Here is a 24,332-nt window from a genome sequence, read left to right as displayed (position 1 = left end):
GACTGTGTATCCTTTCTTTTGTTTCTTTCTTTCTGCACTCAGGCCCAACAATTGTCCCTTTCTATTCCCTCCCTCCTTCCTTCCTTCCTATGCCCTTAGTGCCCCCAGTGCCTCCTTCCTATGTCCTTAGTGCCCTCAGTGCCTCCTTCCCATGTCCTTAGTGCCCTCAGTTTTCAGGGACAGCGGCCGCCTAGGGCAGCAGCAGTCAATCCAGAATAGCCCCACTTAGTCAAGGAGCCCTTAAGTAGTATCAATGCCATCTCTATGGGTTCTTGAGCAACAAGGGCTGATGTGTGATGGCTTTTCAACACCCCCCTGATAACTTGGTTCCTATGATCAGCACTTCCTTGCATTTTATAGGCAGAACCTGTTGGGTTAAGCAGCGTGGCCTGCAGTTTCTGGTGGGGCTCATGCGTTTCCTCTCTACCTCTGCGCCCCACTCCCCCAGCATGAAATAAAGAATAACAGCTGACAGGGCTCCCCAGGCCCAAGCAGCTAACAATGTCCACCTTACAAACCCCAGGGCTTCTGAACAATGTGGAAGTCGGTTGGATTTCCAGTGTCAGCTGCTTCCTATGTCCCTCTCACTGCCTTTCAGTCTTTGTCCTACCCCCTAACCCCTTCCCCAAAGCCTACCTGCCTCTCTTCCTCCCTCCCTGCCAAAGCCTGTCTGCCTACCTCCCTCCCTCCCTGCTGCGCCAAAGCCTGTCTCCCTCCAGTGCCGATTCAAATCCCAGTCCGCCGCAGCCGCTGCTTCTTGCGCTCCTGGCTGGCCTGGAACTTCCTCTCCGACGTCAGAATTGACGTCAGGAAGAAGGCTTCTGAGCCGCATGAAGCAGCAGCTGTGGTGGACCGGGGTTTCATCGGCGCTGTAGGGAGGGAAGAAGGAAGGCAGGCTTTAGTGTGGCAGAGAGGGAGGGGAAGCGATCACCGGTCCGTTGTCTCCGCACACAGGACATTTCGGCGTCCCGAAGCGGTGGGTCGGGACAACGGGACGTATGGTCACCTTAAACAAGGCAGAAGGGACGGTGTCTGGAGTTGGCAATTGAAGAGAAGGGCACAGATAGGGACTTACCAGCTGAGCAGAGTTCATAGGGGAGATAAGTGAAGACTATGCAAATATATTATAAGGAGCTCATTAATATTCGAATAAGCTTTTCTTGTAATGCACCCCCCCCCCCCCACCACCACACACACACACACATCAAATAATTGTTATGGAAATTTTCCAAGAACTCTGGAGCTGCAGGTATGCTGTGTGAGCACACAACATACGCACAACAGCTGAACCCATATAAAATAAAACTAAAAAGTCCATTACTGTATAGCTGAGCCAGGAAGGACCTTTTTTTTTACTTCACTTTAATAGGCTTAGCTGTTATGCGTGTGTTCGCACAACTGCTGTAGGGCTTAAAAAAAAAAAACCTCGTCCCCCTCCCGCCGAACTCCTCCACGGTCAAATCTGGTGGTCTTGTGGGCCGGGCTCCCCAGCTGGAGAACTCTCCCAACGCCCTCACACCCACCTGGCCTGTGTGCCCCCTTCCGAACATCTCAGCCCTCAACAACGAACAATCGGCAGGAGGAATGCCCGCACCATTCCTCCTGCCTGAGGACACGCCCCTCCAGACACCTCGTAAGTTTTATTTTGTAGAAAAGTTGGGCGAGAGGAACGCCCACTACCGCTGTCTCGCGCCGCCTCTTCAAATTGGCGGGCCTTCCCCTTCCCGGGATTCGCTGGAAACGGCCTAAGGTCCTGATTGGCTCAGGGGAGGGGCCTTAGACTCCTGAGCCAATCAGAGCTTTAGGGGACCTCCCAGTGCATCCCAGGCTGCACAGGGAAGGGGAAGGCCCCGCCATTTTGAATAGGCGGTCCCGAGACAGGAGGGCATCCCTCTTGCTCAACTTTTCTGCTAAAAAGGTACAGAGGTGTCGAGTTCGGTATGTTCTTAGCAAAGAAGGAGTGGGTATCCCTCCTGCTGATCGTCGGCAGGGGGAAGCCCCGGCCGGGAGGAATGGATGGATGGATTTATTCATTCATTCATTCATTCCTACCTTCCTGCTTGCCTTTCGGGGCGGTCCCTTATCTGTGTTTGTCTAGGTTTGTTCGGGGGAGAGGGTCACATTTTTTTCTTTTTACTGTTGTCCCTGCTTGCCACCTTTTCTAGTTCAGGGGAAGTAGGTTATAATCCTTTTCTTTTTTTTTTCTCACACTGTGTGCTTGAAAAATAAGATTACTGTATATCTCCGTGCAGGCTGTGGGGCAGACCCGAGCTGGAACACCTTGTCCAGATAGATCCAGGTGAGGTGTCAACCCTATACTTCAAATTTTGTAGAAGCCAGGGGAGATTTGAGTCTTGGGACAAGGAATCCCGTCTGTGGTTTGGAACTGCATCCTAAAAAAACAACAAACAAACCTGGGCTGAACCTGTGTTTACTATTTACTCAGTTAAGATCCTTTTCTGCTTCTATTTTAAAATGGTAAACTGCATCAGTGCTTGTGAAAGTATGCCAGTGCACAGAACTGTGGGGGTGGTTTATTTATAAACCTGCATAACCAGTTGTCCAAAGGATCTCTCGTTCTTTGCCGATGGCAACAATATTTTCTTCCATTTGCTTGCGAGCGAGCTCATGCTTCACTGCACTTTTAAGCTCAGCATGTGTTCAATGAACCTTTAAATAAATTTACCAAATCCGCTAGATAAGCAAATAGTTTCCTCCTATGATATGATGGGCGATATAGTTAAAAAAATTAATATAGAGAAAATATTGACATAAGAACTGTTGTGGACACTAAGGAACAAATTCTGATAGTCACTTCTACAGCTTGATTTTTATCTGCTTAAGGGAAAGTTGGTTTGGGAGTGTATTAGTTCCCCTGCTATTATTACTCCTGGTGGAATTCTGTGAAAAAAAAAAATCCAAATTCTGCGCATATACCCCCCCTCCTTTTTTTTCTTTTCTTTTTTTATTAAGCCACAGTAGAGGCTTCTACCATGGCCCAGAGTGCTAAATACTCTGATGCTGCTCCAACACTTTGCTAAAGCATGCTAGCCATTTTAGCGTGCGCTAAATGCTAACGTGTCCATAGACTATAATAGACACGTTAGCGTTTAGTGCACACTAAAACGACTAGCGCTCCTTCGTAAAAGGATCCCTTTATAAGCGTTAGAGCATTTAACGCTATCTCTACTATGGCTTAGTAAAAGAGGGTCATAATTTGCAAATCTGCAAAATTCAGCAAGTTTGACATTTAAAAAAATATTTGTGCTAATTATCCAGAATTTTAGTATTTTCATTAAATTATACTAAAGAAAACAGCCTTCAAATTTTTCTTGCTTAGTGACTTTCTTCTAGCGGTAGGTATCAAATTGAATAGTGTAAAACTTCTCTCGGCATCTCTGGAGTTGGAGACTGCATTTATACAACTGAAATCCAGGCTATACTGTGAACCTAAAAACCCCCACCTCCAGAATGATACCTGTTATGGTAAACATTCTACAAAACAGGTCAAATATCAACAATTTTGGGGAATTTCCATCCAAAGTTTGGAAGAAATGCCCTCTGGACAACTTTCTGAAACCTCTTAGACCAATGGTCTTCGCTAATTTTTAAGCAAGGCCATTTTGGGTCCAAAAGGGCTGAAGGAGAGCTGACAGATATCTTCCTACTTGGAGTTATGATGCTAATAGCACTTCTTGACATTCATTCCTACCAGAACACCTGGCCTTGGTTACACAATGGACCCTATTCAAATACAGGACAAACTAAAAATCCTAATACTGTACTGTATATACAATTGAAATCCATGATGCCAGACTCTGCATGCAGTACACTACCAGAGAAACAGAAAGAAAATGCATTTCTTCTTGAGCAGTGTAAAATATAGACAACAGATGTAAATTCTCAAAACTGACACAATCCCTGAATTAAAAATAAAATCATATTCCTACCTTTGTTGTCTGGTGATTTCATTTTTTTCTAATTATCTTTTCCCAGGCTCTGACTGCACTGCCTTCTGGCTGTGCTGTTAACTGTTTCTAGGACCTTCTTATCCATTTACTGTTTTTCTCTCCTTCACTTTCTGCCCTACATCCATCTTTGACATTAACTTTTAGTATTCAACTTTTCTGCTTCCTTCTCAGTCTGTCTACTTTTCATGTATTCCCCATCCATGTGCACCATCTCCTCCCTCTGCGCTTCCCCTTCTCTCCATCTAAATGCACCATCTTCTCCCTCTGCGCTTCCCCTTTCATCCCATCTTCCCACAGAGGTCTGGCATCTTCTTTCCCTCCTCTCCCCCTCATTGGGATCCGGCACTTTTTTTTTCTAATACTGCAGTCCTGCAGTCTTTGGGCTATGGGCAGCGTGGGCAGTCTTTGGGCTATGGGAACCTTTCCCTCTGCTACATGACGAAGCTGTAGCAGAGGGAAAGCTGCTGGGGCCGTCAAAGTAGGTGTTTACATTATTCACACTGCAAGGCTGCTGCAGGAAGCGTGTTTACTTCATTCATGCCCATGGCCCGAAAACTGCAGGACTGTTGCGCTGGTAAAAGAAAAAGTGCCAGATCCCAAAAGGGGGATGGCATTCTGCACAGGCTCCGCAGGCTGCCACAGAGATTTTGGAGGGCCGCCATTAGCTCACAGGCCTTGCTATGAAAACCACTGTCTTAGGTTCAGAAAGCTAGTAGCAGGAGGCCAGAAACCATTCAAATGGCTCAAAATGTTCAAGCTGTCAAAGAACTGGTCCCATGGAAACTGTTTACTAACCCCCATGATTAAAAATAATTTGAAGTGCTATTCAGTATACAGTTAGGTTTCTCTATGCCAAAAAATGTTTGGCTTGACTGAACATAGTAGGGGGGTCTGAGTTTTAGTTTTGGTTCACAGTGTAGCATTTCAGTACAGTCCTGTATTTTCATTTAAATTATAGTAAAGAAAACAAAACCTGTTCCTCTAAACCAGCCAGCATTTCTCTCACCCCCTGTTTTCCTGCCTAACATTTTTCTCACCCTTGTCCCCCCCCTGCCCAGCATCACACCCCTATCCCCCCAAGCCAGCATCTCTCTCACCCCTGTCTTCCCCCAGCTAGCCAACATCTCTTTCACTCCTGTTTTCTCCCCAGCCAGCATTTTTCAATCTCTCCCCATTGTCCTCAATCCATCAGGGATGCTGATTTAGGCAACCTGCCACCGGCTCTGCAGGCTTCCCTTTACCACAGTCCTGCCTGAACAAAGAGGAAGTGGCATCATTGAGAGCAGAAATGCCGTAGAGGGAAGGCGCAGAGCCTGCACAGGCTGCATGAAGATGTCATGGCAGAGATTCAGGTTGCAGAGAGGTGGTGCCATAATTCTGCATAGACCACCAGTAATTCTGCGTCCCTGTGGAATTCTGCACAAATTCTGCAATGCACAGTTGCGCAGAATTCCACCTGGAGTACCGTATATAATATCAAAGCTTGAATGTTTGCTTTGGCCCTGTTATGCCAGTGACTTTCCCAGGTTGTCAAGACTACTGTCGCAATTAGAGAAGTGACTAAGTAAGGGTCCTTTGTACAAAGCTGCAATAGTGATGCTGCAATAAATGCACTGAAACCCATAGCAATTGAATGGGCTTTGGTACATTTACCGTGGCAGCATTGCTACCGCGGCTTTGTAAAAGGGGCCCTAAGAAGAAATGAAGGTTGGTCTCCAGGATGGAGGCCATAGTATCTAGCTCTTTGTCTCACTTAGGGAAGTTTCAGATGAGACTGGTCAAATTCTTCTCTTAACGAGGACATTAGGAGGTTTAACTTTTAAATGTTAAGATTAAAGAAAGGGCCTGGCAACAAGGACAGTCATTTATTCAAGCATCATTTAAGAGTAATGTGACTTTAGAAAATAAGGTAGAAAGACTGAAAGTATCTTGTTTCTTATAATAATTAGTTTGTTTTTTTGTTTTTTTTAACTTTTCTAAGTTAAACATTGATCTCACATAAGTTCGTCTGAAAACTGTCTGAAAGACCTGGCTCTTTCCAGAAAAGGGGTAAAAGAGTATAGTTAGGGCTCTGATGGGTCTTGGAAGGGGGGAGTTTTATGTTTTGGAAGAGTTATTAATGCTATTCATTTTATAAGGGTATCTGTATTGGAGGAGTGTGTGGCGCAGTGGTTGGATCTACAGCCTCAGCGCCCTGGGGTTGTGGGTTCAAACCCCGCATTGCTCCTTGTGACCCTGGGCAAATTACTCAGTACTCCATAGCCCCAGGTACATTAGATAGATTGTGAGCCCACCGGGACAGATAGGGAAAATGCTTGAGTACCTGATTGTAAAAACTGCTTAGATAACCTTGATAGGCGGTATATAAAATCCTAATAAACTTAATAACTTAAACTGTAAACTGCTTTGAACCAGAATTTTTTTATGTTTAGTGATCTATAAAAAGACAGAATGTACCAATGGAATTAGTTTGGCAGTCTCTTGTATAGGCCTCTTACAGGTTAAAAAAATGTTATCCTTTGGGGCTGGATCAGAATTGTTCCAAGGCCATAAAATTTTATGTTTTCCCTGATACTTCCCTAAAAACACATTTCCCAATGCAATAGGAATAGCATGCCAAACGAGCATAAAGGTAGTATTCTGACCTGCTTCCTTTTATTACTTTGCAGTATTTTTCTCTGGTGGTTTGCAGTTTTATGCAGCTGCAGGGATTGCTGTGCCTGCTTAGAGAGGAGCAGACTTTAGTTTGCAGCTGGCTAGTGCATCCTTCGGGGACCTGTGCAGCCAGCCTGCTGGACATTTGTGGAGCTGAGGGTTCTGGGCCCTCAGCACTTGCTCGCATCCTTGACTTGGTCAGGAGCTTGAGTGCAGGCTGTTTAGGCATCAGTAGCATTCTCAGGGTGCTCATGGTGCCAGCTGTGGTGTTATCCTCCTCGTTCAGCATTCATTGTGGCCTGAGGGGTGGAAGTTCAGTTCGACTAAGGTCTGACTGACAACCTGAAGATTTCCGTGTGACAACTGAGTGGTTGATTGAGACAGAAAATCCCTCCAAATCCAGCTGTTCTTTCAAGGAGCTGAAACAGGCTAAAACACCATTTCCCCAGCACATGGTCTGTGAATACAGGCTGTGACAGCCTATGATAGTGGTCTTCATTCCAAGGCCTGCTAGCCAATGGTGACCTGTGGAGACCTGGATAGCTCGCACACCTAGCCGCTCCGTGAATGGCTGCTGTCAGTTCTCGCGATTCACGAGAACTCACTGTAGCCATTCACGGAGCAGCACAAGACCAGGCAGGAAGCGAAAAGCTTGCGCTCCTGCTTTATTCGCCGCTCTGCAGCAACAAAGGAGGCAGCAGTCCAGCAGAAGCGCATTAAAAAAAGTACTGGGGGGTGGTGTTTAAAAAATTGTATTTGCTCCATAAGACTTTTTCATCCACTTTTTGAGGGGGAAAAGTATGTCTTATGGAGCAAAAAATATGATGTTAAACAGCACCAGTCCCAGTACAGATCCATGCGGCACTCCACTGTTTACTCTTCTCCATTGAAAAAAAATGACCATTTAATCCTACCCTCTGTTTTCTATCCGATATCCAATTCCTAATCCACAAATGAACTTTGCCTCCTATCCCATGACTCTAATTTTCTCAGGAGCCTCTCATGAGGGACTTTGTCAAAAGCTTTCTGAAAATTTAGATACAGCCGGCTCACATTTATCCACATGTGTATTCATACCTTCAAAGAAGTCAAGAAAATTGGTGAGGAAAGATCTCCCTTGGCTGAACCCATGCTGACTGTCTCATTAAATCATGTTTGTCTACGTGTTCCACAATGTTATTTTTTTAAATTGTTTCTACCATTTTGCCTGGTAGAAGAAATGTTTCCAGTGCAATAGGTGTGTCATTCTGGACAAGCAGGTTATCTCCCCATGGCGGCGAGCCATATGCAGAAGGAATCCACTCCGGATTTTTTCTGTGACCCTCCTACTTCACTGTTAACATGCAAACCCTCCAATCATACCCCCTCCAGTTGCTTGGGATCTCAACATTGTCCTTTTAACTTTAACAAAGCCACCATTTGAGCCACTGGCATCTTCTTCACTCAAATATCTAACGTGGAAAGTGGTCTTAATCTGAATCACTTCAGCACGCTGAGTCAGTGAGCTCCAAGCACTAGTTTCAGATCCACCTTAAACAAATTTCTACCATGACAGAGTTGTCATTCGTACTCATCCCAAATTCCTACCAAAAACAATTTCAGAATTTCATCTCAACCAGTCTATAGTTCTGCCTGTCTTCTTCCCATGATCACATTCCCATCTCCGTACATTGGACTGTAAACAAGCTTTAGCCTATTACCTACATTGGACAAAGTCTTATAGAACCTCACCTCAACTATTCCTCTCATTTGATCCTAACAGACTGAGAGCTCCTGTAACCAAAAAACACTTTCTACATGGTTAGCGAGCTGTATTTCCTTCTGCTATGCTCGGGCTGGATTAACGTTGGAAGGTCATGTAACAACAGCTTCAGGATCTTTTTTCCCGTTCTACTGCTATTGAAGACATCTGTAAGGCTGCCACCTGGTCCTCAATGCATACTTTCACATCCCGTTACTGTCTGGAGACTGCAAAATGTATTTTCCCTCCATCCCTAGTGTGAGCTAACGAGTCCTGTCTGTGAGAATATGTTGTCTGCTTGTCCTGGGATAAAGCACAGTTACTTACCTGTAATAGGTGTTATCCAGGAACAGCAGGCCACAACCCTCCTACCTCCCCTAGTTGGCTTCTTAGCTTTTTTACTGAGCTGATGGTCCTGCAAGCCAACGTCAGGAGGAAAGGCACTGGCATGTATACGGTTTCGAGACTTCTAAAGAAGTGACAAAAACTGCTCTTTTTTGTCAGCTTCTATAGCTATGCAGGATCATTGTGGTTTAATAGGTTTTCCTTTTTGTTGGTTATGGTATAGCTTTTTTCTGTACAGGCAGTCCCCTTCTTACAGACACCCTAAGAACATGGTTGCAGCTTCATTTGATTTCACTGAGCAGTATTTCCAGTAGCAGACTCCTACCCGTCTCCTGTGACAGATTCAGGAATGATACATGACCACATTAAGAACAGAGTGTAGTTGTGCATGCTATACATTAGAGAGAACCCTGGTAGAGACAGTTGGCCATTTTGTCAGCTGGGTGCAGAGGTAAGCAGTAAGAATCTTAAAATCTACAAGTTTTGAGTTACATACAAATCCAACTTAAGAACAGCTTTAAAAACGTAACTCTTTCTTAACACAGGGGCTGCCTTTAGAAATCTGCTCTCTCTTTTTCTTTTGAAATACTTATTACATTTTAAATAAAATATATGCCACGTCCATCAATTTCTAAAGACAAAGCACATTGACAAATTTGCTTTTTCCTTGGAGCAGGCGTTACCTTGTTGAGAGATCTTTCAGGTAGGCTGTTTTTTAAAAGATATTTAGGTGCATATTTTGCCTTTCAAATGAGCACAACACGTGCCTAGGAGTCCTGTTAAAAATTATTGTGTAAGGTGTTCAAGACCAAATGTTATAACAAGTAAAACCTTACCATAAAGAAAATTTATTAAAACAAAATTGTTTAAGTAGCACCCAGAGCCATTTGACCAAAGAAAAAAGTCAGATAGTATTCTTGTGTATCTACATAGCACTCTATCCAGGTTCTGCATTCATAATGACTTCTCTCTGTATCTTCACAAATTTGTTTTAAAGCTAATTGTTATGTGTATGTAGTTTTGTTTCAACTGAAATTCAAAGTTTGTAATTAAGTCCAGATAATCATGATTTTTTTGAAAAAGGTGAATTCCCAAAGTAAGATGGTTGAAACATTTTTATTTCTACTTTAAAGGTGAACTATTAAAGATGAGCCAAATTTTCTAATAAGCAGTAATGGACCCTGTACTTTGATGGCTGCTCATTAAAGCATTAAACAACAAAAGTGAACATTGTTACTTATCTTTACAGGCCTCCACTGTTTCCAATCTGAATTTAACTATGTAATTTTAAAAAAAGTCTAAAGAAGAAGGCTGAAGCAGCAGAAACAAAACAGATGATGAATGCTTCTGGAAGAAGCTGTGGGAGCCCAAGTACTGTTGAACCTGTGGGTGAGATCTTCAAGGAACTATGGTCCAAGCTCAAGGAGTGTCACGATAAAGAAGTACAAGGTAGAATGGGGGCTTTTGGAGATGAATTAAACCGAATGACAAATGCAACACCATCAAATTGTAACCCCTTTCTGTTTCATTTTATTGTTATCTATTCATCCATCCACCAGCTAACTCCTAATAGTAGTAGTAGTAGTAGATAAACAACCAACATACATAATAAAAGTAATATATAAAATACAGTTCTTGTATAATCTCACTTTATTCCGGGACCAGTGGGTTATTTCCGTCTACCCACCAGGACTTTGTAGGAAGCTTCAGAATTTCAGAGACTTAAACCCCTCTCCCTCATACCTCATCACTGTGTCAGTGCCTTAGTTCCTCAGTCTTTCTTCCTACAAGCCAGGCTGTAGGAGCTTATCTTTTCTGCTCATGTTCAATTTTGTGTTTTTTTCAATATTTTATATTTGCGATTTTTGCCCTCATGTTGTGGAGGTTCCCTGTGGGAACATCTTTGATTGCAGGAGATTGCAGACCTTTGGAAAAAGTCTGCTTCTGGGGGAGTTCCCTGCTTCTCAGAAAGCCCCCTGGACAGCCAGCACATCAGATCGGGGCTCAGGGACCATTCCCTTGGGAGCTTGCCCACCCCAGGTTCATCCGCTAGTGGGTAGAGTGCAGGCTGAGCAGTTCCGAGGAGGCACAACCAGATCGAGGCCAGACTGTTCCTCTTCCAGGTATCTGCGCAGTGTGTCCGAGGGTGGCGGAGGTCTCTGTCCATGGTGGTCAGACCATTGGGGTAGTCAGAAGATTTGAAATCCAGGTTTTTAGTTCTCTGAGGCAAAGGATCTCCCTGTGAGCTGTTTTCAGCTCTGTCTGCAGTGTTTCCCATTCAGCACGTCACAGTGAGTACAAGCTGACAGCCTGAATCAGTGATTTTGGGGAGTCTTAAAAGGGGGTGGCTTCCCTGTAAGCCCTACCCCTCCCCACCTCTAAAATCCCCAAATTGCTATTTTTTTAGGGTTCCTGTGATTTTCCTGGGCTATTTATAATCAAAATCGGCACCTGCGGCAGACATCTTGGATTTTTCCTGATTCAAATTTAAGCATATTTTTTATATTTTCAAGCTTTGTTTTTGCAAGAAAATTGCATAGATGGTCTCCCCAGGGCAGGATGGGATGGATTCATGCCTCATTTGCAGTGGATGGCTGTCATATGCGCAGCCATGTTCCACATGCACTGCAGCCCCCGAGGGGTGTGAGGCTTGCCAAGATTCAGTGCCTTCGACCTCCAAGGAGGGTCTTCTAGTGCCTTCTGCCCCAGTTCCTGCGAAAATGGCGGGGGACCCTGGGGAGTGCTCTGGCAATGTTTCAGCTAAACGTAAGCGCATCTCTGGCGAGAAACCTCGCAAATCTTCCAAACAGTCCAAAACTGATGTGCAGAGGTCAGGAGGATGGGTTTACCCCAGAATTTGTGAATATGCTTTATCAGGCATACATAGTTAAAAAGTCTATGCCCATTTCCCTTTTGCCATCTAATGTGCTGGTCACAGGAAACCCTTCTCCTCTGGACCAGGGTATTTTCTCTTTCCTTCCATCAGGGGTGCTGGCAGGTTGGCCAGCTGTGCCCACGGTTTCACCTTTCCATACCTCTGCTTTCACCAGGAGTCACTGCGGCAGTCGCAGAGGTGGCAAACTTGGTGGATATCCAGGATCTATATCAGTGTGGAGCCCCAGATTTTTCAAGCATGTGCACCTTGTTGATTTGATCTCAGAATCTCTTCAGGAATTGAAGCTGCAGGCTGAGCAGCCGACCACTGCAGAATGTTCCTTCATGAGTGATCAGAGGCTAAAATATGCCTCCTTCCCTGATTATCCTGACCTCATATGGATTCTTACGGACATCTGAGAGTCTCCTCGAGGGTCACTTGAAATGTGGTCTTTCCATGGTATGGCTGTATCCCATGGCAGATTTAACAAGCGCTTTACCTCCCTGAAGGTAGATTCTTCGGTGGCGTAGGTCATCAGGCACCCATCTCTCCCCAGTGATGGTGGAGTAGTCCTGAAGGATATTCAGGACAGGCGTGTGGATTTTGTCCTTAAGCATCTGTTTGATACGGCTGCTGCTGGAGTTAAGGCAGCGTCGGCCTCTTCTTTCATGTCTTGGGCATGCCATTCCAAGCTGTGCCATAATCCCGACACTGTGGTGCTTCGCGATTTGGATTTTCTCATCTCTGGTGTGGATTATATGGCTGATGCCTTCTATTTTTTTTAAATTGAGCTTTGGAAGAAAAACATCGTGTAAGGGGGGAGGAGATTGCCTTGAAACACCCTATACTGGCGAAACATGGATTTGTGTTGGCTGCAGTAACCCCTCCCCCCTGATACGAATGCAGATAAGCGATTGGCTTTTATAAAAGATTCACTTTCATAGCGTTCAACACAGCGCATTTTGTCACTGCCAAAGTTTTTTTGAAACCAACTTTGTTTTCAGCAAAGTGTCCCCTGAAGAAGGCGTCCTATATATGTTGAAACTGGGATCCTTGTTGGGACTTACTATTTTTAATAAAGACTTGTTTTGGTTGTAAAGACATCCCCTTAGTTGTTTTTGTTTGCATCCTAAGGCAAGTTGCTCTTCTGCTTGCCTGTTTTATAAAAGATTACAATATATTACAATTGGAAAATCGTAATGCATGAAAAATAACAAATGATGCACATATATTTATAAAATTATTATTTCGGACTAATGGAGATGTGCTGAAAATAACTCCATTGACAATACTTTTGAGAGTGTCATCTCTTGACGGTCCTATGGATCAAGTGAAATTGTTCTGTTGAAGAGTATTAGAATAAGCAGTGCTGTGCTTTTTACTTTATTGATGCCTTGTATGACATCTTGAAAATTTTCAGTAAGATTGCCGCCTAGTCCGTTTTGGTTCGCAGAATGCTCCGAGTCCGGCAGTGGTCTGGTGATTCATCTTAGGTGATCTTGAATGGGTTGCTTTTTAAGGGACAGCTGCTGTTTGGCCAGGGTCTAGATAACCTTATGGCTAGTGTGCAGGATCGCAGGCCCAAGTTGTTGCCTGTGAATAGATCCCGCCCTTCCAGGGTTCGAGACGGTTCTACTTTTCCTCCCTTCAGGCGCTCTTGTCCATACTCAGGCTCGTCCAGAGTAGAGAATGACACGGTGGCGGTTTACCTGCGGCTACTGCGTTTAGCCGCGGGTAACCCGCCAAAAACGGGGAATGAAAATTAGCAGCCTCTGCGGGGACGGGGACAAGGCCATCACCGCTCCGTGGAGCGGTGAATGGTCTTGTCACCGCAGTGAGGCATAAAGGATCGTGCGGTCCCCGCAGCGCCCACCCGCACGTCGGCTCGATCGTTTAACCAGCTTCCTCTCTCCACCTCACCTTAGTTTGCTGGCTTTCTTTTTCGGCGACCGGAACGCTTTCAAAAGAGCCGCGCACGCGCGGCTGCTCAGTATTCAATCTTCTGCTCTGACCCAACCGGAAACAGGAAGTTGCAGCAGAGCAGAAGATTGAACTTTGAGCAGCCGCGTGTGTGCAGCTCTTTGAAAGCGTGCCGGTCGCCAAAAAAGAAAACTGACAAACTAAGGAGAGCTGGAGAGCAGTAGCGTACCAAGGGAGGGGGGGCAGGAGGGGCGAAAAAGGTAATGGCGCCAGGCCTTGGAGCACCGAGGCAGACCGCTTCTCCCCCCTCCCAGCCGAACCCCCGCTGACCCTCCTATCTCTCCCCCCCCAAGTGAACCTTTCCGACCCTTCCAGCGAAAGCAGCAAACCTCCCTCCAGTAGCGTCAGCTTTCTCCTCCCTCTGCCGTGTCACTGAGGACGTCATCAGTGACGCGGCAGAGGGAGGAGAAAGCCGCGAAGGAGGATTGCTGCTCTCGCTGGGAGGGTCGGAAATGTTCACGGAGGGGGGAGATAGGAGGGTCAGCGGGGGTTCGGCTGGGAGGGGGGAGAAGCGGTCTGCCTCGGTGCTCCATTACCTTCTTCGGGCAGCAGCAGCGTTTACAATTCGCTGCTGTTGCCGGTTTCAGGCCTTGTTCTCTGCCGGGTCCTGCCTACTTCCTGTTTTCATGAAGACAGGACCCAACAGAGAGGAAGGCCTGAAGCGGGCAACAGCAGTGAATTGTGAATGCTGCTGCTGCCCGATGAAGTTCAGGACATCGGAGAAGGAGCAGGGAGAAATCGGCTGCTGGCTTGGGGGTGAGGGTAGGGAAAAAATCGTGGAAGTGGAGAAATTGGCACGATGGCTTTGTGGGGGCTAGGGGGAGAGAGAAAGAAAGGAAAAATAAAGAGGGGGGGCCAGGGGGAGAGAGAAAGAAAGGCAGAAATAAAGAGGAAGGCCAGGGGGAGAGAGAAATAAAGAGGGAGGCCAGGGGAAGAGAGAAAGAAAGGCAGAAATAAAGAGGGGGTCAAGGGGGAGAGAAAGAAAGAGGAGGGCCAGGGGGAGAGGGAAATAAAGAGGGAGGCCAGGGGGAGAGAGAAAGAAAGGCAGAAATAAAGAGGGGGGCCAGGGGGAGAGAGAAAGAAAGGCAGAAATAAAGAGGGGAGCCAGGGGGAGAGAGAAAGAAAGAGGGGGGGGGGCAGGAGAAGAAAGAAGAAGGATCAGAGACTCATGAAATCACCAGACAAAAAGGTAGGAAAAATGATTTTATTTTCAACTTAGTGATCAAAATGTGTCCGTTTTGAGAATTTATATCTGCTGTCTATATTTTGCACTATGGCCCCCTTTTACTAAAACGCAATAGCGGTTTTTAGCGCAAGGAGCCTATGAGCTTCGAGAGCAGCGTGGGGCATTCAGCGCAGCTCCCTGCGCTAAAAACCGCTATCGCAGTTTAGTAAAAAGGGAAGGGGAATATTTGTCTATTTTTGTATAGTTGTTACTGAGGTGACATTGCATAAAGTCATCTGCCTTGACCTCTTTGAAAACCCGCGGAATATAAATGATAATTAACATTTTCTCTGCGTACAGCGTGCTTTGTGTTTTTAAAATTTTATTGTTGGTAGATCATTTTGACTTGGCCACAAAGGTAAGGGGGAGGGAGGGAGGGGAGCTGCTGAAAGACATCTAGTAATCCTTGCAGGCTTGACTGTGCAGGGAATTATTTTTGTAAAATCATGTTTTGTTATGTGACTGGCATTATCTAGACTTTAATTTCTATGAATGAATAGAATGAAAATGATATAAAATTACTTGCTTGCGGGGACCGCGTGTTCCGGCTCACACAAGGAAGGAGGGGGTGAAAGGGAAAAAGTTTCTCTTCCTTGGAAATAGATTCTGAAGTGACCTCATCAAAGAAGACCAGCACCAAATGTACAAGAAATCCCTTAAACAATGTCAAAAGAGCCCAAAATAGAAAACTGCTACTGCCTTGAGACTCCATTATTGAAGGAATCAACTTGAAAACACAGAAGAGACAGGAAAAGGTTAAATGCCTCAAGGAATCCTCAGGTACAAAACAAACCAAATTGTGAATGAAATCAGAGCAGACAGTAAGAATTATAAAATTGATGTCATTATCCATCTGGAAAAAAAGGCGTACTAGAAATAATGCCTCAGCAATACAATTTTCAGAAGTTCTATTTGCTCATGGTAAGGGAGAAGAGAGACTGCTAGTGATAGTGGGGGGACTGATAGAAGATATGAAAGAAGGGTGGTAGAAAGGAACAGATGGTAAAGGAGGGAGGGAAGGGTGGTGGTGGAAAGGAATAGAACAGACATTGAAAGGGTAGAGAGGAACAGACCCTGAAAGGAAATGTGGAAGGCAGAGTGGGGAGAAGACGCTGGAAGGGAAGAAGACAGATGCCAGACTATGGGGGAGCGGAGGGAAGAAGATGGGTGCTAGACGGGGACGGTGACGGGGCGGTGAATGGGATGGCAGTGGCGGTGACGGGGCGGTGAAAGGGATGACGGTGATGGGGCAGTGAAGGGAACGGCGGTGACGGGGCGGTGCAGAGGATGGTGGGCCGGGGACGGTGCAGTGACGGGGACAGATTTTTTCCCCGTGTCATTCTCTAGTCCAGAGGACAGCGGTCCTCTTCATCTGTCAGACTGTGCTTCAGCATGTCTCGACGTCAGAAGTCCGCTGGAAGTTGGCTGGCGGCTCTAACAAAGAAACAGTTCTGACGCCAAGCAGGTGTCTCTTCCCCCGCTGATCAGTGTGGTTGTAGGCCATTAAACTAAACTAAACTAAACCTTAAGTTTGTATACCAGATCATCTCCACAGAAGTAGAATGGCAGAATGGCAGGCAATTACCTCCAACCATTGGGTCCTGGATGTTCTCAGGGATGGCTACAAATTGGAGTTTCTCTGTCCTCTCACCGAGTATTTTCTGGATTCACCTGCGGCCGTCCCAAGAAGATGCTTCAGGTGCAGGCCACAGTCCACAGGCTTTTGGATATTGCGGCCATAGAACCCGTTCCAGAGTGAGACTCAGGCTCTGGGAGATACTCGAAATACTTCATCATTCCCATGAAAGGATCCAATGATTGGAAACCGATTCTGGACCTCAAGGTGGTCAATGCGGCACTGAGACTGCCTCACTTCTACATGACATAACATCAGTGACATCGGGAGAGTTTCTAGCCTCTCTGGATTTGACGGAGGCATGTCTCCACATTCCTATCTCCACCGGAAGTATTTGCAGTTCCATGTCTTGGGGCAGCATTTCCAGTTTGTGACAATGCCTTTTAGTTTGGCAATGGCACCCAGGACCTTCACAAAGATGGTGGTGGTGTTGCCCATCTTCGCACACTAGGTGTCCTGGTTCATCCTTATCTGGACTGGTTGATCAGAGTCCCTTCGCTATCCAAGCGGCGTCAAGCTATTCAGCAGGTGGTGCAGTTGCTGAAGACCTTGGGTTTGGTAATAAACCTCAGAAGAGTTACCTCAAGCCGATGCAGAATCTGGAGTACCTGGGAGTTCGGTTTCACATGGGAGAGAACAAAGTGTTCCTACCTGTCTCCTGTCAGAAGAAGTTTCAACAGATTGTACGGGACATTCTGGCCATTCTGGTTCTGACAGTGTTGTAATATTTTCAGGTTCTGGGGACCATTGTGGCAGCAGTCGATGTGGTTTCTTCTCCTTTCACGCTGAAATCCCCAGCAGGATCAGTTACATGCACCACTGCCCTGGCCAACTGTGGCACGAAACAGTCTTGCATGGTGGGTACGACCCCTCTCGCTTTCCAGGGGCTTTCTCCCCCCCCCCCCCACCGGATCTCAGATTGGGTGATTCTATCTACAGATGTGAGTAAAGGCTGGGGAGCAGTGTGTATGACCATCCCTGTCCAAGGCCAGTGGGCACTCTGAGTGGAAGTGGTCGATCAATCACCTGGAGCTTTGGGTGATTCAGCTGGCTCTTCTCCGCTTCAAGAATCGATTCTTCAGTCGTCATTATGAGGCCGGCAGAGAAGGCATGGACGTTCTGGTTCAGCCATGACCAAGGGAGGATCTCCTCTATGTTTTTCCTCTGTGGCATCTGTTGAGATGGATTGTGGCCCACAAAGGTTCAGTGATTCTGGTTGCATTCGAATGGTCAAGGTGGCCGTAGTATGCTGACCTGGTTCGGCTCCTGCAGGATCGGGGACTCCGGTTGCCTTTTCTTTCTCACCTTCTTACATAGGGTCCGATTGAGATACAGGATCCAGACCGCTTTGGTCTTACGGCATGGCTCTTGAGCGCGCGGCCTTGACTAGCCAGGGCTAATCTTCAGTGGTAAATGCCACGTTGTGAACACAGCAAATGGAAGTCCACAGTGGTGGCCTATGCAAAGGCTTGGAGGTGTTACCAGGCCTGATGCACCCTGAGATAGGTGGACCTGTCTCGTCCTTCGATTCCTCGGGTCCTGGAGTTTCTGCAGGATGGCCTGAAGAAAGGTCTAGCGGTAGCTTTGCTCCATGTTCAGATTGCCAGTATTTCGTGTATAGGCCCTCCTTCCCTGAGGGGCTCATTGGCAGTTCATCTGCGGGGCGCTCTGTGACTAAGGCCTTCCCTGTCTGTCCTGGAGTCGTAATCTGGTTCTTCGCTTAATGGCTCATCCTCCATATGAGCCTCTAGAGTAGGCATCTCTGATGGATCTCACGATCAAGACATTCTTTCTGGTGGCTATTACCTCAGCCTTCAGGATTTTGGAGCTTTAGGCTCTCTCCTGCAGAGATCCCCTTCTGCATATTACGGATTCTGCTGTGATGCTGCGTACTGTTCCTTCTTTTCTTACGAAAGTGGTTTCCGCTTTCCATGTGAATCAGGAAGTCTGCTTTTCTGGTTTTGCTTCCTCTGGTTTGAGGGAGCAGGACCGGGTGTTACGGTCCTTGGATATGTGCAGAATTTTATTGCGGTATCTGGAGGTCACCAACAAGTTTCACCTTTCTGACCACCTGTTTGTTCTGGTGGGTCCTGCCCATAAAGGTAGACCATCTTCTAAGGCTACCTTTTCCAGGTGGATTTGCATGGCCATTTCCGTGTCTTACATGGCGGCCAGAAAGAAGCCCCCTCTTGCGGTGCATGCTCATTCAACCAGAGGTGTTTCGTCCTCTTGGGCACAGTCGTTGGCTGTTTCTCTGGATGAGATTTGCAGGACCGCTACCTGGTCCTTCTTACATACATTCACCAAGTTCTACAGGATCGATGTGGCGACCAAGCAGGATGCTGTTTTTGGTGTCTGTTAGCAGTGGGACTGCTGTGTTACATTCTTCTGGTCCCGGAATAAAATGGGATTGTACAAGAACGAAAGATTAGGTTCTTACCTTTGCTAATCTTCTTTTTTGTAAATCCACACTTTATTCCAGGAACCCACCCTATTATTTGCTAATTCGCCAACCATCTGCCTTTACAAGCACTGGTAAGATGGATTTCTGTTTTCTGACCAGCCTTTATAAGAGTGCCATCAGAATGGGTTTAGCACTTAATCTGGGAAGGCCCCTATTTTCAGGCGTCCCCCTTCTGACAGTGCAGACTGTGTCTTCCTATAACACTGTTTTGTCATTCAGGTTTCTAATGTTTCATAACCTGTTCTCTCGTTTTTCATTGTTGCTGTTTTGCATTTGTTGATATGAGCAGAATTGATTTACTTGTCGGGGAGTTCTCCCCATTCCCGTCTATCTAGTTTTTTGTCTTCTACAGATGTTCCTGGCTGCTTTTAGACTGAATGAGGCATTGATACAGTGATGAGGTATGAGGTGGAGGGGTTTAACTGACTGAGGCACTGATACAGTGATAAGGTATGAGGTGGAGGGGTTTAAGTCTCTGAAATTTTGAGGCTTCCTACAAAGTCCTGGCGGGTAGACGGAAATAACATACTGGTCCCAGAATAAAAAAGTGTGGCTTTACAAGAAAGAAAATTAGCAAAGGTAAGAACCTAATCTTTCACTCTCAAAACTACACATTAGTGCTCAGCCATCATATTAACATCAATAAAACATACAAATTTACCAAAAATAACTAATCCTTCCTTTTGCAAAGGCATGGTAGCAGCTGCTGTGCGGCAAACATTTCAATGCCCATTGAATCCCCATGGGCATGGATTGGAGCGGCCTGCTGCTATAATCGCCTTTGTAAAAGGAGGCCAAAGCAAACATAGAGGGTAATTCTATAACTGGTATTATATAGTCAAATGGTAGCAAAGCACCTAAGTGTTATTCTATCATTGCTACAGTTGACATGCTACAGTTAAGTGAGTTTAATTATATCCTATTTATATTATAGAATCACTATTTCAAGTTTAATAATCACTTGATATAGTAACTGCAAATAATCTCTTAAATGTGTTACGCAGGTGTCTCATTTATAGAATTTGCTACGGTTGATAATCCAAAATAAAGTGAAGTTACTTACATGTAACAGGTGGTATCCAGGGACTGCAGACAGATATTCTTACATATTCATCCACAGAGCCCGGTACGGACAGTCCACAAGTGCAGTGTCACTTTAAATGAACACCACCCACACCATGCATGCACAAGTGCTTTCCCACCTGTGCGCAGGACCATCAGTTTTTAGTTTTCCAAAGAGCTGAGAAGCCATTTCTTTCAGTTTTTTCTCAGCTTGTGTATGATTTGCGTCTATTTGGAAACAAACTGCTAGTGTGCCTTTTCTGAAAATATTTGCACAGTCAATATTTAGAATTGCCAGAACTCTGTTTAATAACATTTTCTGTGTTTATTTCCCATGGTCTTGTGTGCCACATAAAATTCAATTGTGGACCGCTCCTGTCCTCAGCACTAAGCCATGTCCTTTACTTAATAACAAGCTTTAAATTAATTGAGGAGACTATTGTTCACAGGAAATTACGTCTTTCAAAATCAGGAATCTGATGTGTTATGTACTTTTACATGTGAAAGCACCTCATCAATTTTCCTTAAATTAATATATATTCCCTAGTAATATTTTACTCAGCACTGTTATAATTATACCTCTTTAGTCTTTCCTCATACGAGAGGAATTCCATCCCTTTAATCATCTTGGTCACTCTTCTTTGAACCTTTTCTAGGGCCACTATATCTTTTTTGAGATAAAGGAGACCAGAATTGAATGCAATACTCAAGGTGAGGTCACACCATTGAGCAATACAGTGGCATTATGATATTCTTAGTCTTGTTTACCATCCCTTTTCTAATATGTAAAAAAAAAATTTGCAGAGCATTAATATAGCATAGTTACCAAAATATAAACACAGAGAGGGCATATAATAGAACTATATTTTAGAAAAATCACCTTGCTACTCTCAAGATGTAGGGGTAATTAGACTGTAAGGACTTTGAAGAAGAGTAAGCTGATAGGGAGCCAGAAAAGAAGCTAAAGGAGGGGAGAGCCTGGAATTTGTAGAATAAGAAACTGATTTTTGTTACTTTCTAAATGAATTATAGAGAGGAGATTTGGGACTGAGAGAGGTGGTTATGATACTCAGAAGATTAAGATTTGGTTATTGAGAGAGACATCTTTGCTAAGAGAATAAACTGTGTTTATAGCTGTGGTAAATAAAACCTTTACTTTCCAGAATCCCTGTAGACTTATCTTGATGTTTCTTTTTGTATTATTTTTTTCAGGTTTACAGATGAAAATAACCAAATTGAAGAAGGAAAGATGTTTGTAAGTATCTATTCAACAAAATACTACATAGAAGTGCAGGTGTTCTTCTGTTTTTAATTAGTACAATATTTTCACCAGGTGATGAATAGAGCATAAGAACTGTGCTTATGTGCTGAAGTGTGTTAGGATTGAATAGGTATATGAGAAGCATACTTAATATAACTCATGTTTTAGAATACTTAAAACTTATCTCCTTCCTTATTCGTGTACAATCCCATTCTATTCCTGGACTATTGGGCTATTTTCCCATACTCGCAAAAGCTTGTAGGAAGCCTCATTATTCATAGACTTGAGCCCCTCAGGACAATCCCCCAGGAATCAGTTTCTTCCCTACAAGCCAGACTGTAGGAGCTTGTCTTCTCTGCTCTTGATTATTTTCTTTAAATCCAGTCTTTTTATTTGCGGATTTTGCCCTTGCGCTGCAGAGGTTCCCCGCAAGGACAGTTCTGGCTGTGGGAGATCGCAGACTTTTCGGAAAGTCTGCATCCAGGGGGTTGGCTGCTTGTTGGTGCACCTTCTGGACAGCCTGCACTTCAGATTGGAGCTCAGGGACCATTTCCTTGGGAGCTTGCTCACCCCTGGTTTGTCCACTAGTGGGTTGGACGCAGGCTACATGAATCTGTGGAGGTGTTAGATTGGGGCCAGACTGCGTTTCTCCACCAGGCATGTGCACTGTGTGTCCAAGAGTGGCGGAGGTACCCTGCTGTGGATATCGGGCTGGTGGTGCAGCCAGAAGATCCAACTTGCTTATTTCTTAAGACAGAGGATCTCCCTGTAAGCAGATTTAGCTTCTTGGGCAGCATTTCCAGGCAGCATATGGAACAGTGAGTAACAGGCTGACAATCTGAATCAGCGATTTTGAGGGGGTCTTAAAAAAGGGGGGGGATATGCAGGCCTTCGGTGGGGGGTACAGGGTTTGGGGGGTTCAGCCATTCAGGGGGAGGTGCAGACAACAAAAGGTAGAAAAAATAATTTTATTTTCTGTTTTGTGATTACAATATGTCAGATTTGAAATGTTGGAGGATTTGTGAGATTTTTCCTCTGAAACTCACTTGTGCTTCCCCAGAGCATCAACTGCATACTTCACGGGGACTCCCGTCACCATTGTTTCCAAGAAGGGTCCACAGGAGGCAGCTCTTCCCCTGGATGATGGGTTTTCCTCAAAATGTATTAATATGATGTAGCTTATTTGGCTAAGAAATCATGCCAGTCACCCTTCAACAGGTGTTCAAGCCGGCCGTGGGGACCCCTTCTCTCCAGAGCATGGGCCTTCACTCCTGTCCCCCAATTGTGGTCCTGGGCAGTACACCTTCCGTGCCTGTGGTTGATCCTGATTCCCTGACAATGCCTCCGATTACGCAGGCAGGCACCACTACTGTGGAAGATTTTGCTGCCCTAGCAGATCTCCAGGACCAAGATCTGGGTGGAGTCCCAGATCTTGGGAAGGATCCCACTGTGTGTAGATTTTTCAAGCTCGCGCAACTGGTAGATTTGATCTATGAGTCCCTCAGTCACACAAACTTCAGCCGTGCACCTCCCCCTGAATGGCTGAAACCCCCCCAAACCCTGCACCCCCCCTGAAGGCCTGCATCTTCCCCCCCCCTTCCCGAAGGCCTGCCTGTTCCCCCCCTGGCCTCCCGGTCTTACTTTTACTTAAGTAGAGCAGCGGAGCAGCCTGCAGAGAGGATCACTGGTGCTAGCGATGCTTGCAGGCTGACATCGGCCTCCGCAGCTGTCGTTCCCTCTGCCGCGATCCCGCCCCTCCTCTGACATCAGGAGCAGGATTGCGGCAGAGGAAACGACAGCTCCAGAGGCCGATGGCAGCCTGCAAGGATCGCTAGCACCGGCGATCCTCTCTGCAGGCTGCTCTACAGTAATTAGGTAAATGTAAGAGTGGGAGGTCAGGGGGAAGCCGGACATTGCAGCACTTCCCGACTGACCCTCCTCCCTCGCCCCCTAAAGCAGGAGCGGCCACCAGCAAGAGGCAGCACTGCCACTCCTGCTTGAGGGGGGAGGGTCAGTCACCGAATTGGGAGGCCGATTTTTTTATAAAAACCAAATCAATTCACCCGAAGTGAATCAGGCAGCTCTACTTCACAGAGGTTTCCCTGTGACAATCTCAAGAAAGATATAGTGGAATTAGCAAAGGAACAGAGAAGGGTGATAAAAATGATTAAAGGAATGGGATGACCTCCTTATGAGGAAAGGCTAAAGTGGCTATGGCTCTTTAGCCTAGATAAGAGACAACTCTGAGAAGATTTGATAGAGGTTTATACTGTAAAATAGTGAGTGGAGTGGAGCAGGTAGATGTGAGTTGCTTGTTTATGCTTTCCAAAAATACTTGAACTAGGGAGCATGTGATGAAGCTGCTAAGTAGTAGATTTATAACAATTAGGAGAAAATATTTCTTCACTCAATGTGTGCTTAAACTCTGAAATTCATTACTGGAGAAGATGGTGAAATCAGTTAGCAGGGTTTAAAAAAGATGTGGATAACGTTCTAAAAGAGAAGTCCATAAGCCATTATTAAGATGGATGTAGGGAGATCTACTGCTTATTCTTAGGATAAGCAGAATAAAATATATTTTACCCTTTGGGATCTTGCCAGGTATTTGTGACCTGGATTGGCCACTGTTGGAAACAGGATACTGGGCTTGGTGGACCTGTGCTCTATCCCAGTATGGCATTTCTTATGTTCTTAAGTGTTTTTTTTTTTTTACAGACTTGAGCCCTGCATATTGCAAGGATATATCAGGAGCAAGTATCATCTGAGTACAGGTTTTGCATATCTTTGGGGGAAGGGGAAATATCTTATAGTGGAACTTAGTAAAATGGAATATTGGATTGTTGGTTTAACATTGCCTTGATAATGAATATGACTGGAAAACAGCTAACGTCATTCCGCTCCACAAAAAGGGATGCAGGTTAGAGACTGCAAATTACAGACCAGTAAGTCTCATGTCAATAGTGTGTAAACTTATGGAAACATTGATTAAACACAAATTAGATACGGTTCTGGACAATGAGAGACTGAGGGATCCCCACCAACATGGATTTACAAAAGGAAGGTCCTGCCAATCCAATCTAATCAGCTTCTTTGACTGGGTAACAAAAAAAACTAGAT

At 45.4% G+C, this 24,332-nt stretch overlaps 1 protein-coding gene and 1 long non-coding RNA gene across 7 annotated transcripts in view; one reads left to right on the top strand and one right to left on the bottom strand.

The window, feature by feature from the left end:
- LOC117355397 overlaps positions 1-1,595 on the bottom strand; it is a 33,044-nt gene extending 31,449 nt beyond the window's left edge. The window contains exon 1 of the long non-coding RNA XR_004538351.1: positions 1,524-1,595. This is a non-coding gene — a long non-coding RNA (uncharacterized LOC117355397). The remainder of the gene's footprint in view (positions 1-1,523) is intronic.
- The window catches only part of RBBP8 (RB binding protein 8, endonuclease), a 200,200-nt gene that overhangs the window by 33,239 nt on the left and 142,629 nt on the right, over positions 1-24,332 (top strand). The window contains exons 1-4 of one of the 6 annotated variants that reach the window (XM_033933890.1): positions 1,793-1,918; positions 9,962-10,161; positions 20,611-20,665; positions 21,167-21,209. In XM_033933890.1, the coding sequence (XP_033789781.1) occupies positions 10,054-10,161; positions 20,611-20,665; positions 21,167-21,209 (206 nt within the window). In that variant the 5' untranslated portion in view covers positions 1,793-1,918; positions 9,962-10,053. Of the gene's footprint in view, positions 1-1,792; positions 1,919-2,252; positions 2,300-9,961; positions 10,162-20,610; positions 20,666-21,166; positions 21,210-24,332 lie in introns of those variants that run through there. The other 5 variants (XM_033933892.1, XM_033933891.1, XM_033933893.1 and 2 more) reach the window with 5 other exon arrangements.

Source organism: Geotrypetes seraphini, chromosome 2 (assembly GCF_902459505.1).
Source record: "Geotrypetes seraphini chromosome 2, aGeoSer1.1, whole genome shotgun sequence".
NCBI classification, from domain to species: Eukaryota; Metazoa; Chordata; class Amphibia; order Gymnophiona; family Dermophiidae; genus Geotrypetes; species Geotrypetes seraphini.
The sequence above is the reverse complement of the archived record's forward strand: the minus strand, read 5'-3'. Positions and strand labels throughout refer to the sequence as shown.